Raw genomic sequence first — 12,321 nt, forward strand, 5'->3', positions numbered from 1 at the left:
AGGTCCCTATGGGAGCTATAACACTGCAAAAAAAAATTTGAAAAAAAAAAAAGTGAATAAAGATCATTTAACTCCTCCCCTATTAAAAGTTTGAATCACCCCCTTTTCCAATAATAAAAAAAAACACAGTGTAAATAAAAATAAACATATATGGTATCAACGTGTGCGGAAATGTCCGAATTATAAAAATATATCATTAATTAAACCGCTCGGTCAATGGCGTGCGCGCAAAAAAATTCCAAAGTCCAAAATAGTGCATTTTTGGTCACTATTTATATAATTTAAAAATGAATAAAAAGCGATCAATAAGTCCTATCAATGCAAAAATGGTACCGTTAAAAACTTCAGATTACGGCACAAAAAATTAGTCCTCATACCGCCCCATACACGGAAAAATAAAAAAGTTATAGGGGTCAGAAGATGACAATTTTAAACGTATTAATTTTCCTGCATGTAGTTATGATTTTTTCCAGAAGTCCGACAAAATCAAACCTATATAAGTAGGGTATCATTTTAATTGTATGGACCTACAGAATAAAGATAAGGTGTCATTTTTACCGAAAAATGTACTACGTAGAAACGGAAGCCCCAAAAGTTACAAAACTGCGTTTTTTTTCAATTTTGTCGCACTGATTTTTTTTTCTCCATTTCACCGTAGATTTTTGGGCAAAATGACTGACGTCACTACAAAGTAGAATTGGTGGCGCAAAAAATAAGCCATCATATGGATTTTTAGGTGCAAAACTGAAAGAGTTATGATTTTTTAAAGGCAAGGAGCAAAAAACGAAAATGCAAAAACGGAAAAAACCCCGGTCCTTAAGGGGTTAACTATACAAGCTGTCATTTACCCCGCTGGTTATTAAATGTACCGACTGGACGGTATCGCCGTTTAAAACGAAACTGTACAGAAGATAATACATTTTTGGAGGAGGCAGATGGATTGACATTACAGTTTAAGGAAAAAGGATATCCAGAGAAAATGTTAGAATCAACTTTAGAAAAAGTCAAAAAGATGGATAGAAGAACGTTCTTCGATTCACGATCCCATAAAAACTCAGGTTCTATTCCAGAATTCAAAATTATTTTACCATTTAATGGAATGTATAAAAAAGTAGAAAACATATTCAAACATTGGGATACTATAAAACAAGTTATAGGAGACCTTCTACCAAAACATCCACCAACAGTGTACAAAAAAATCACCCAATTTAGGGATTATAATAGCTCCTTCAATCAAAAATCCTTTAAAACCAACAGATACTGAAACTTGGCTGACCACAAAGGGATTTCACCGTTGTGGTCAGTGCAACAATTGTAAAAACACCACTGGTCCAAGAAAAACATTGGAAATATTTTCTAACAGTTTCAAATGGACAATCAATGAGTTCATAACATGTAATTCAAAAGGAGTTTTGTATATTTTGGAATGTGGTTGCAAAAAACAGTATGTCAGTAGAACAAAGAGACCGCTGGAAATGAGAGTCGCTGAACACATTAACAACATCAAAAAGGGAGATCAAAAACACCCACTGTCTTTACATTTCACAAAAATCCATAACAAAGATCCATCAAGTTTGAAATATACAGGTTTTCAGACAATAAAACATGATTGGAGGGGTGGTAGTTATATGCTTAAAATGTCCAAAGCAGAAAGTAAGAAAATATTCGAATTCGGTTCCTTGGAACCGAATGGTCTTAATTCCAGCCTTGAACTGTTTGGTTTCCTCTCAGGGGGTCCCCATCGCAACCCCTTTTTGATTCAAATAGGAAGAGGTCCGTTGGTTGTGACAGAACCCCCTCAGAATTTCCTCATGTCTTGAAGATGCATTATGTTTATATTTATTTGTCTACTTACGGTACAAGTCCTATTTGTTTAGGATATTATATATAGTCTTTTTTATAATTTACACACATTAGATCCATCTACTTTCATACACTATGTTTACTCACAATTTTATTTCCTCACTCTTATCCAAACTAAATTTACTCTCATTTTTATGCTATTCTGCATTTTATCTTTATTTTTACATTTAAATCTACATTTTTATTATTCTCCTCATGTATTATTTTTTATCATTTATCACTTTTATTTTATTTTTATATATTTATTTTCAACACTTATTATTTATCATTTCATATTTATTTTCTTTGTTTATTTACTTATATTTTTATTTATCATTCTATCCTCAGTCCATTTTTTATTTATTTTTCATTTTTACTTTTATTTTTATTTATTTTTTCATTTCTTTTTTATCTGCATCTGTATTGTGTTTTTTTTATATAAGCATATATTCATTTCCATACACATCATTACTACCATCTTGATTATGATTCAATCATTTGTCTCTGTTCATACTATTCGTATTATCTTTACATTCTCTTAGTCCCTATTCACACACATAATCAACATACATAAGTAACAGGTTTCGCAGAGTGAACATCTTTATGGATGGGTTTAGGTAAGTAGCTATTCTACAACCTCTGCAACTATAGACTGCCTTGGTTAGAGTGTGTCTTTATATATATGTATGCACATCTATATACCGTATTTATCGGCGTATAACACGCACTTTTTAGGCTAAAATTTTTAGCCTAAAGTCTGTGTGCGTGTTATACGCCGATACACCCCCAGGAAAGGCAGGGGGAGAGAGGCCGTCGCTGCCCGCTTCTCTCTCCCTGCCTTTCCTGGGGTCTAGAGCGCTGCTGCCGGCCCTTCTCTCCTCCTGGCTATCGGCGCCGCTGCCCGTTCTGTCCCCCTGACTATCGGTGCCGGCGCCGACAGCCAGGGAGAGAGAAGGGGCAGCGGCACCCATTGCCGACGCCGCTGCCCCGTTGCCTCCCCCCATCCCCGGTGGCATAATTACCTGAGTCCGGTCCGCGCTGCTCCAGGCCTCCGTCGTGCGTCCCCGGCGTCATTGCTATGCGCTGAACGGCGCGGCGCATGACATCAGAGCGCCGCGGCGTGCATAGCAACGACGCTGGGGACGCACGACGGAGGCCTGGAGCAGCGCGGACCGGACTCAGGTAATTATGCCACCGGGGATGGGGGGAGGCAACGGGGCAGCGGCGCCGGCAATGGGTGCCGCTGCCCCTTCTCTCCCCATGGCTGTCGGCGCCGCTTCTCTCCCCCTGGCTATCGGCGCCGGCACCGATAGTCAGGGGGACAGAACGGGCAGCGGCGCCGATAACCAGGGGGTGAGAAGGGCTGACAGCAGCGCTCTAGACCCCAGGAAAGGCAGGGGGAGAGAAGCGGGCAGCGACGGCCTCTCTCCCCTGCCTTTCCTGGGGGTATATCGGGGTATACACGCGCACACACGCACCCTCATTTTTTCATGGATATTTGGGTAAAAAACTTTTTTTACCCAAATATCCGTGGTAAAATGAGGGTGCGTGTTATAGGCCGGTGCGTAGTATACCCCGATAAATACGGTATATCTAATATTTCTCAATACATCCAGTCATTTCATATACAGGATTTTTTGTACATTTATTTATTTTTTGGCTGTTCTCTCTCTCCCTGTATGAATATGGCCATAGAAACCAGAAGTTGCCATATTAGACTAGGGCCACTGAATATCTATTGAGGACTAAGATCCATGTCAAGTTTTTGTTTTATCCTTTTGCTCTTAATTAGCTACCATATTTAAGAAAGTGAAAAGCAAGTTTAACATCATAGATTTTTATCCCTACTGAAGAAAGGGTCGAGCTAATATTGGCTATAGCACCCTGAAACGCGTCTAGACTATTGATTTTAATTCTATAAGGCACTTTAGCATCACTTGGACTTAAAACCTAATGTGAACACGGCACAGCGGTGTTTGCTGGTTCAGACAAATCAACTTTGATACCTGTTTCCTGCACCGTTGGTTCGGTCCGAGTCTTTGAACTGCCTCACTGACTTGCTGAGAGGGAACTATCCCCGCCAGGATTTCATCCACCACGAGGGACGCCACGAGATACCAACACTGCACCTGCTGGTTTACCGCAGAGGGGGGGGGGGGGGAGTACGGCTGGTACACAAACGCGCTATGCCAAGCGCACCCCTGAAACAGCGACAGCCCTAACATAGCTGCCTGCACTACTACAGCAAACCCTCACAGCAGCATTCATCTGGTAGTCCCAGGACTTGGTGAGACTGCAACATTAATGTCAGTGATACATTTGTTGAAATCAGTGACAGTTTGATATAGAGACTGATATTTTGTTACATATTGGAATACAGCAGTCCTTTGATTTCAGCTGAGACTGGACCACATATACATCTATACCAAATTTCTTTTGGACATACCATCTATTGTTTGCAGGTACACTGAACTGTCAGTCGCTGAACCACTAGGTTGCCGGAGTATTGGATTGATGCCATTTTTATATATTATATATTATATCATATATTATAATTATTAATGTTCTAATTGCAGATAGAGCCCAGTGGAGGTATATTCCTATATTTAGTGGCAGGATATTTTATACTAATATTTTATGTAAAATAAATATATAAATATAAAACACTTTTCTGGAATTCTTGAAGTGTCATTATGCACCTATGTAGGTGAAATCTTTGAGAAGTGATTATATTTTATTCTATTTTTGATACTATTTTGGCCGGTGGGTTCCGGTACTTAATCACACTATCCTCAGATTTTTGGTTGTGAGCTGAACCATTTTTTAGTTTTTTTTCAAATTTACAAATCTGTTTAACTTTCTGGCACCAGTTGATTTAAAAAAAAAAAAAAAAAAAAAAAAGTTTTCCACCGGAGAACCCCTTTAATTATTACCCTTGTCAGAGCAGGGGCTCCAAATAAGCAGGGATAGGGGATTTAGTGTAAGACTGTGGCTTCACGTTATACCTGGCCATCACATAAAGATTGCCTCAAAATATTACGGCATTAAAAAATATTGCATTGAGATCAACACGTCCCACTTTGGGCATTCTATAGATTGCCTAGGCATTCTATACAATGCTCAATTTCAGGAGTTAATGATGCCTTTAGACCCCACAGGTGTTTGAAAAAAGTTTTTTTTACCATTAAACCGTAAAATCAAATCATATACTGTATGAACTTGTACTAAAGTTTTCTAGGACAGATCAATATTTGCCTTTATGGCAGAGCTGGAGGTAATTTGTCTCTGTGCTTCAGAGGAAGCCCCATTCTCCTGTCAGTGGCTGGCCACTGTATCTATTAGATGCATCTTCACATTCTGCAGTTTTATGTGTGGTACATGAGCCCATCAATAAGTAAAATTATCTTTTGTGCTAAAAATCTATACTTACGAGGCCTGAGGAACTTAAAGAGAACCTTCTCTTACTCATGATTTTCACAGCCACCTTCTTGCATGTTGATTTTTCAAAAGCCAGTTTAACTTCCCCACACGCTCCACTGCAAAAACAGAAGATTTGTTCAGGAAAGTTTCATAAAAGTCGGTGTTAAAATCAGATGAACAGCATAACATATCTTCTTTACCACCACTTAGAAGTGTTGTCTGGTTTAGAAAATTCACTATTAAAATAGGTTGTATTCACACAGTGCATATTTGTTACGCATTTTTTTCAGTTTTGATTGGTGAACATCATAATGTCTCTTAAAGGGTAGCTCCCACCAACCCTCTTTTTTTTTTTCTTTCTGTCCCTGCCTATTGCCCTTCTATCCCTAACCCCCTCCCTGCCTTTATTTTTATATTTATTGACTAATAAATGCCATTTTGTCTGCCTGGTAGTGTGCTCACTACCAGGCAGACTTCCCCAGCAGGCTCCACGTCACTGATGCCTGCTGGGGGCGACTTCCACCCTTAGTTCTAACAGGGTGCCTCCAGCTGTTTCACAACTACAACTCCCAGCATGCCCTGACATCTATTGGCTTACAGGGCATGCTGGCAGTTGTAGTGGTTAAACAACTGGAGGCACCCATTCATACCAAACCCCCCCCCCCTCACCTCCGGGACCGTGAACTCTGCACGGCGAGCTGCGGAGAAACAGGGAATCCGGATGAAGGATGCGCCGGGGAATCCAATTAGGTTACCGGAGTCTGCAGAGAGAGTGCGGCCGCCATGACACCAACTGGGCTGAGGTACAGGCTGTGTGCCTGCTGCGGCCAGGGCGGCTGCTCTTGGACTTTACTGCGCTGGCTTCCTGCCTGTTTGATTGACAGACAGGAAGCCAGCGCACAGTGAACGAATTTCGACTCATTGCCAGGCTGAAATAAATCAAAATTCTGTAGTGACGTCACTGCCGAATGCATTCGGCCACTAGGAGGGCGACCCCTAGTGGCCGAATTTAAAAGTTTTAAACTGTTTTAAAATCATTTTTTTCAATTAAACTATATTAGAGATATGTTGTCGTACTTAAGTGTTTTTGTTTTCATGACAGTGCCCATTTAAGGAGTTCACCAATCAAAACAAAAAAAAAACTTGTTTTACCAATGCAATTAAAAACACAGCCTTAAAAGATACAGATAACGTATCCCCTATCCGCAACATAGGGGATAAGTTTTAGACTGCGGGGGGGGTCCGAGCGCTGAGGCCATCCGTGATAGTCTGTACAGATATCGGCTCTCCCACAGAGCGACGTGTCACGACCTCAGCTTGAAGCGGGGGCCACCACGCCCGCTCCATATCTCTCTATGAGAGAGCCGAAGAATGCCGAACGGCTCTCCTATAGAGATATACGGAGGGGGCATGGCAGCCCCCGCTTTGGGCTGAGGCCGTGACATGTCGCTCTGTGGGAGAGCCGGGCTCTGTAGAGACGATCACTCATCGCCACAGCGCTCGGACCCCTTGCAATCTAAAACTTAGAAGTCTCATGCCAGACAGTATAAAAAAAGTATAAGTTTTAGATAAGTTTTAAATTGCGGGGGGTCCGAGTGCTGTGGCCATCTGCCATTGTCTGTACGGAGTCCGGCTCTCCCACAGAGCAGGGGCCGCCACGCCCCCTCTATATATCTCTATAGGAGAGCCGTTCGGCATTCTTCGGCTCTCTCAGAGATATATGGGGGGGGCGTGGTGGCTTCGGGCGGGGGTCGTGACGCACTGCACTGTGGGAGAGCCGGGCTCCGTACAGACGATCGCGGATGGCCGCAGTGCTCGGAACCCCCACAATATAAAGCTTATCTAAAACGTATACGTTTTTGTACTGTTGGGCATGAGACTTCTTCTAAAATAGATGTTAGAAGGTAAACTAGCAGCAGCATCACCAGCACTAACCTGCTTATACAGGGTAATAGCTGATTTTTGGATCAGTGGCACTGTACCTGGGTTAGGGAATAAAATTCAAATACTTAAATGACCTTCTTTGGTGTGCTTGTGGCATTCCCAGCAGCTTGTTGCTCTGCACATGCCCTGAACTACACACCCATATAACTCTACCGTTTTCTCTCTATTGCACGTAGACACGTTGTGATAACTGCTGTAAGCGGCTCTACTCTCTACTTCTACCACACATGGTGGTGGTACAGGCCGTCTGCACAGGTGACAACGCAGCATGTTTTAGCTAAGTGCTATAGAAAGAAAACTGAACATTTAAAAAGGGGGTGTAGTACAGGGCCGATGCTGACAGGCATGAACATTCCCCAAAGATGATGATTTACAGATTCAAATTTTAGTCCATAACTATGAAATGGCACCACTAATCCCCAAAAAAAGTAAACCGTGTTGGAATCTGCTTCACCCGCACTAAGACTCTGTATAAGCAGGTTAGTGCAGGTGACGCTTTTGTCAGTTTTCCTTTAAAGGGGTACTCCGGCCCCAAGTCCTCTTATTCCCATCCAAAGGATAGGGGATAAGATGTCTGACCGCAGGGGCCTGCCGAAATCTTGCATTCAGCAACCCCCTTTGGGAGCTGCACGCCGCGCTGCCAGCTCAGAATCTGCCGTGTGACGACCACAGGGCCGGAGTATCGTGAAGTCACAACTCTGCCTCCGCTATGCAAGTCTATGGGAGGGGGTTGTGATGTCACGATACTCCAGCCCCGTGGTGGTTGCTGAATGCAAGATCGTGGGGATCCTTTGGATAGGGGATAAGATGTCTTAGGGCCGGAGTACCCCTTTAAATGCAACATTTTTGTACTATATTCACAGTAATACAAACTTACAGCTGCCTAAAACTGGATGTATTTGTAATGACTGGTACTTTTGCATGAATTAGAGCACTGTAATTTTTTTTACCTACCTTCCAATAGTTTTTGACATAATATACTTGTTTCTAAGCTCGACTGGATAAACAGATTGATCATCTGCAGCCAAGTCTGTAAATACAAAAACTGAAAAGATTGTCACATAACTATGTATGAACTAGGAAACGTGGAAATATGGAAAACATATTACATCATAAACAAATAGTTATTAAGGATGTCTCATGCTCAAAAACGTATCCCCTAGCCGAAGGATAAGGGATAAGTTTTAGATCGCGGCGGGGTCCAACTGCTGGGTCCCCCGCAATCTCCTGTTTGGAGCCCCCGTGCGCTAGCACAGGAGCGCGCCACAAGCGGGAGCCGCCACGCCCCCTCCATATAGTTCTATGGGAGAGCCGAAGATTGGCCACACCTCATACCTTAATTTGGACCCACATAGGTGACCCCTAATTGGATGATTTCCATATCATCATCAAATGGAAAAAATCTGGCACAACAGAGACATTACCAAGAACTGGACGTCTCTCCAAAAAATTGATGAAAGGACAAGAACAAAACTGGTCAGGGAAGCTTCCTAGGAGGCCTACTGCAACATTAAAAGAACTGCAGAAATTTCCAAGAACTGGCTGTGTGCTACATGTGACAATAATCTCTTGTTTTCTTATATGAATGGGCTATGGGGTAGGGTGGGAAGAAAGAAGCCTATTTCTTACAAATAAAAACATCCAAGTCTACCTGAAGTTTTCAAAAACAAAACATCAATTCCCGCCAAAGCACGTGAGAAAATGTGTTATGGTCTAATGAAACCAAGGTTACATTATTTGGCCATAATTCCAAAAAAGGTATGTTTGGCCACAGGGAAGCATGGTGGTGGCAGCACCATGCTTTGGGGCTGTTTTTCTTGTTTCTTTGTTCTTTATTGTGGCACAAAACCTTTAGGTGTCCGTTAGAAAGCTGAAGATGAAGAGGAAGTTCACCTTTCAGCACAATGACTTAAAGTACACACTCAAATCCACAAAAGCATAGCACAGATATAATCCATATAATTGAACATCTCTGGGTGATGTGAAGAGGGCTTTGCACAGGAGATGTCCTCCCTAAATGACAGATTTAGAGCATTTTTGCAAGGAAGAGTGAGCAAATATTACCAAGACAAGATGTGCCATGATAATAGACTCTATTTGTTGAAGCAGTCAGCTGTAATAAAATCAAAAGGTGCTTCAACAAATAATTTGTTTAAGGGTGTGCATACTTATGCAACCAGGTTATAGTGTCATTTTTTTCTGACATGATGTATCTGTGTCTCTTCTTGGCATTTTAAATGGGTGTGTAGACTTTTTATATCCACTATATGTATTCCAGCAATGTAGTGGCATAAAAGAAAAATGTCTAACATATGGTACCTAACAAATTGCAGCAAATACATCATGTTATGTGTACTTTTTTTAAAAATACATTTTGCACAATTTGCAAGCATTCAACCAAATAGATAAATATTACATTTTCTGACTATCTTAAGCGATAGCTTTCCATCAACACAGTAGGTCTGACAAAGTGTACAGAATGCATATGTGTACTCAAACGGGCAGGACAGACAGCATGGAAATAAATGAGGATCTGAAGGGGTTAAAGAGGGAATTCTGGAAACCATAGTTTTCATTTATTCCACTAGGCTTAGTAAAGAATTACGATACATGAATATTCTTCCAATGATTTATTTGTAAAGCCTTCTTGAATGACACCCTCTGGCTTGATGATATCTAGCACTTAAATGAAGGCCTGTGTTGCATCCATGACCATACCGGAATAAACTGCATTTGGCTTTATCCATGAGTGCCTCCGAGTTTTCTTCTAATAGACATTCTCAAAGCTGCCTTTCTTGGGGATTGAGCTGCTTTGGTGTTAGTTGCAGCTCACAGTACCTACGGTAATTATACGCAGCAGTGCCGTTTTACCTTTGACTCTTCCTGTTGGCTTACATTATTATGTCATGCACTGGCCCTAAAGCCTCGCACTATGCATATTGGTATCAGATTTGCCTGGAGTGTTACTTTAAAATATCTGTGACCAGAGCAGAATGGGAAGATAGTCAATGTGCTGAGAAATTTGCTGCTATCACCTTACTTTTTGGGTTGTTTTCTACTGATATTTGTGCAAGATATTATTGTCTGTCTGTCAAATCTGTTCCTAGTTTGGTCCAACAGATTCAAAAAGGGGTACTCCACTGGAAAACATTCTCTTTTAAATCAACTGGTGCTGTCTGACCACAAGTGCTCTCTGCTGACACCTCTGTCCATGTCAGGAACTGTCCAAAGCAAGCGAGGTTTGCTATGGGGATTTTTTCCTACTCTGGACAGTTCCTAAAATGGACAGAGGTGTCAGAAGAGAGCACTGTGGTCAGGCAGAAAGAAAATTCAAAAAGAAAAGAACTTCCTGTGGAGCATACAGCAGCTGATAAGTACTGGAAGGTTTAAGATTTTTAAATAGAAGTAATTTACATATATGTATTTACCCTGGAGTACCCCTTTAAATCTTCATTAACAATAGTAAAGATTTTTTTCCATTGTAGTAATATGATCACACACTATATAATCACAGTAATACTAATACAAGAGTACCTTTATTTGTAGGTAATGAAATAGCAATTTCAGCATTATTCGTTAGCGGTAATCTCTTCCCACGTCCAATTAGCTCTTTATTTAAAAATGTTCCATTGCCGCTTAAATCCTCTATAAAGGAGACAAGATACGGACAAGGTCCAGCTTCCTATAGAGAACAGCAATACTATGGTTAAATGTGTAAGCCACTTTGGAAATAAATCTGTACAAAAGAGTAGGGGGAATATAGGCAATTTAGTTATATACAGTGGTACTGAATACTTTTGATATAAAAGATAACCCAAGTAAATACTAAGGAAATTTATCAATCCCTGCACCAGCGCAGAGGGACACAATTGCTAAATTTTTTCACAACCCCTGTCCTTTATGCAAAAAGGAAAAGAAAAAAAAGTTGTGCAAACTCCCTTGCGCAAAAGTGGAAATTGTGGGAAAAATATGCACAACGTTGCCCCTCTGCACAGGTGCACGGAATTATATGCTGCTTAAAGGGGTACTCCGGTGAAAACCTTTTTCCTTTTAAATCAACTGGTGCCAGAAAGTTAAACATATTTGTAAATTACTTCTATTAAAAAATCTTACTCCTTCCAGTACTTATCAGCTGCTGAATGCTACAGAGGCAATTCCTTTCTTTTTGGAACACTGATGACATCACGAGCACAGTGCTCTCTGCGGACATCTCTGTCCATTTTAGCAACCGTGCATAGCAGTTGTATGCTAAGGGCAGCATGGTGGCTCAATGGTTAGCACTGCTGCCTTGCAGTGCTGGGGACTTGGGTTCAAATCCCGCTAAGGACAACAATAAATAAAGCATTATTATTATTATTATAATAACGTCAGCAGAGAGAACTGTGCTTGAGATGTCATCAGAGAGCATTCCAAAAAGAAAAGAATTTCCTCTGTAGTATTCAGCATCTAATAAGTACAGGAAGGATTAAGATTTTTTTAATAGAAGTAATTTACAAATCTGTTTAACTTTTTGGAGCCAGTTGGATTTAAAAGAAAAAAGGTTTTCACCGGAGTACCCCTTTAAATTATCATTTTTTGCACCGTAATCTATAGTTTTTACTAGTACCATTTTGGTATTGGTCAGGCTTTTTGAGGGAGATTTATCAAATCCTGCTCAGAGGAATCGTTGCCGAGTTGCTCATAGCAACCAATCAGATCATTTCTTTCATTTTCCAAAAGGCCTTTTCAAAAATGAAAAAAGTGATCTGATTGGTTGCTATGGGCAACTCAGCATGCCACTCTTAGGGGGAGATTCATCAAAATCAGTGTAGATGCAGTGGTGCAGTTGCCCATAGCAACCAGATTTCTCTCTTTTTTAACAAAGCCTTTGAAAAATGAAAGAAGCAATCTGATTGGTTGCTATGGGCAACCTTTACTCTGCACAGGTTTTGATAAATCTCCCCCTTAGTTACTAAATCAACCAGTTAACCAAACTCAATTTCACTAGCCACGTGTGGGGAGCAACCAATCAGATCGCTTCTTTCACTTTAGAGAAGGCCTCTGAAAAATAAAAGAAGCAATCTGATTGGTTGCTAGGGGTAAGTGGGCAACTTTTCCTCAGCACAGGTTTTGATA

At 41.0% G+C, this 12,321-nt stretch overlaps 1 protein-coding gene across 6 annotated transcripts in view; it reads right to left on the reverse strand.

The window, feature by feature from the left end:
- The window catches only part of CHEK2 (checkpoint kinase 2), a 41,838-nt gene that overhangs the window by 18,776 nt on the left and 10,741 nt on the right, over nt 1–12,321 (reverse strand). For 5 of the 6 annotated variants that reach the window (XR_008846162.1, XM_056529655.1, XM_056529647.1 and 2 more), the window contains exons 4-6: nt 10,741–10,888; nt 8,161–8,251; nt 5,273–5,378 (exon numbers count right to left, since the gene is read on the reverse strand). Coding sequence is in view for 5 of the 6 variants with exons in the window: in XM_056529655.1 (XP_056385630.1) it covers nt 5,273–5,378; nt 8,161–8,251; nt 10,741–10,888 (345 nt within the window). In the remaining variant the exon portion in view is untranslated. The remainder of the gene's footprint in view (nt 1–5,272; nt 5,379–8,160; nt 8,252–10,740; nt 10,889–12,321) is intronic. The other variant, XM_056529630.1, reaches the window with a different exon arrangement.

Source organism: Hyla sarda, chromosome 1, assembly GCF_029499605.1.
Source record: "Hyla sarda isolate aHylSar1 chromosome 1, aHylSar1.hap1, whole genome shotgun sequence".
Lineage (NCBI taxonomy): Eukaryota > Metazoa > Chordata > Amphibia > Anura > Hylidae > Hyla > Hyla sarda.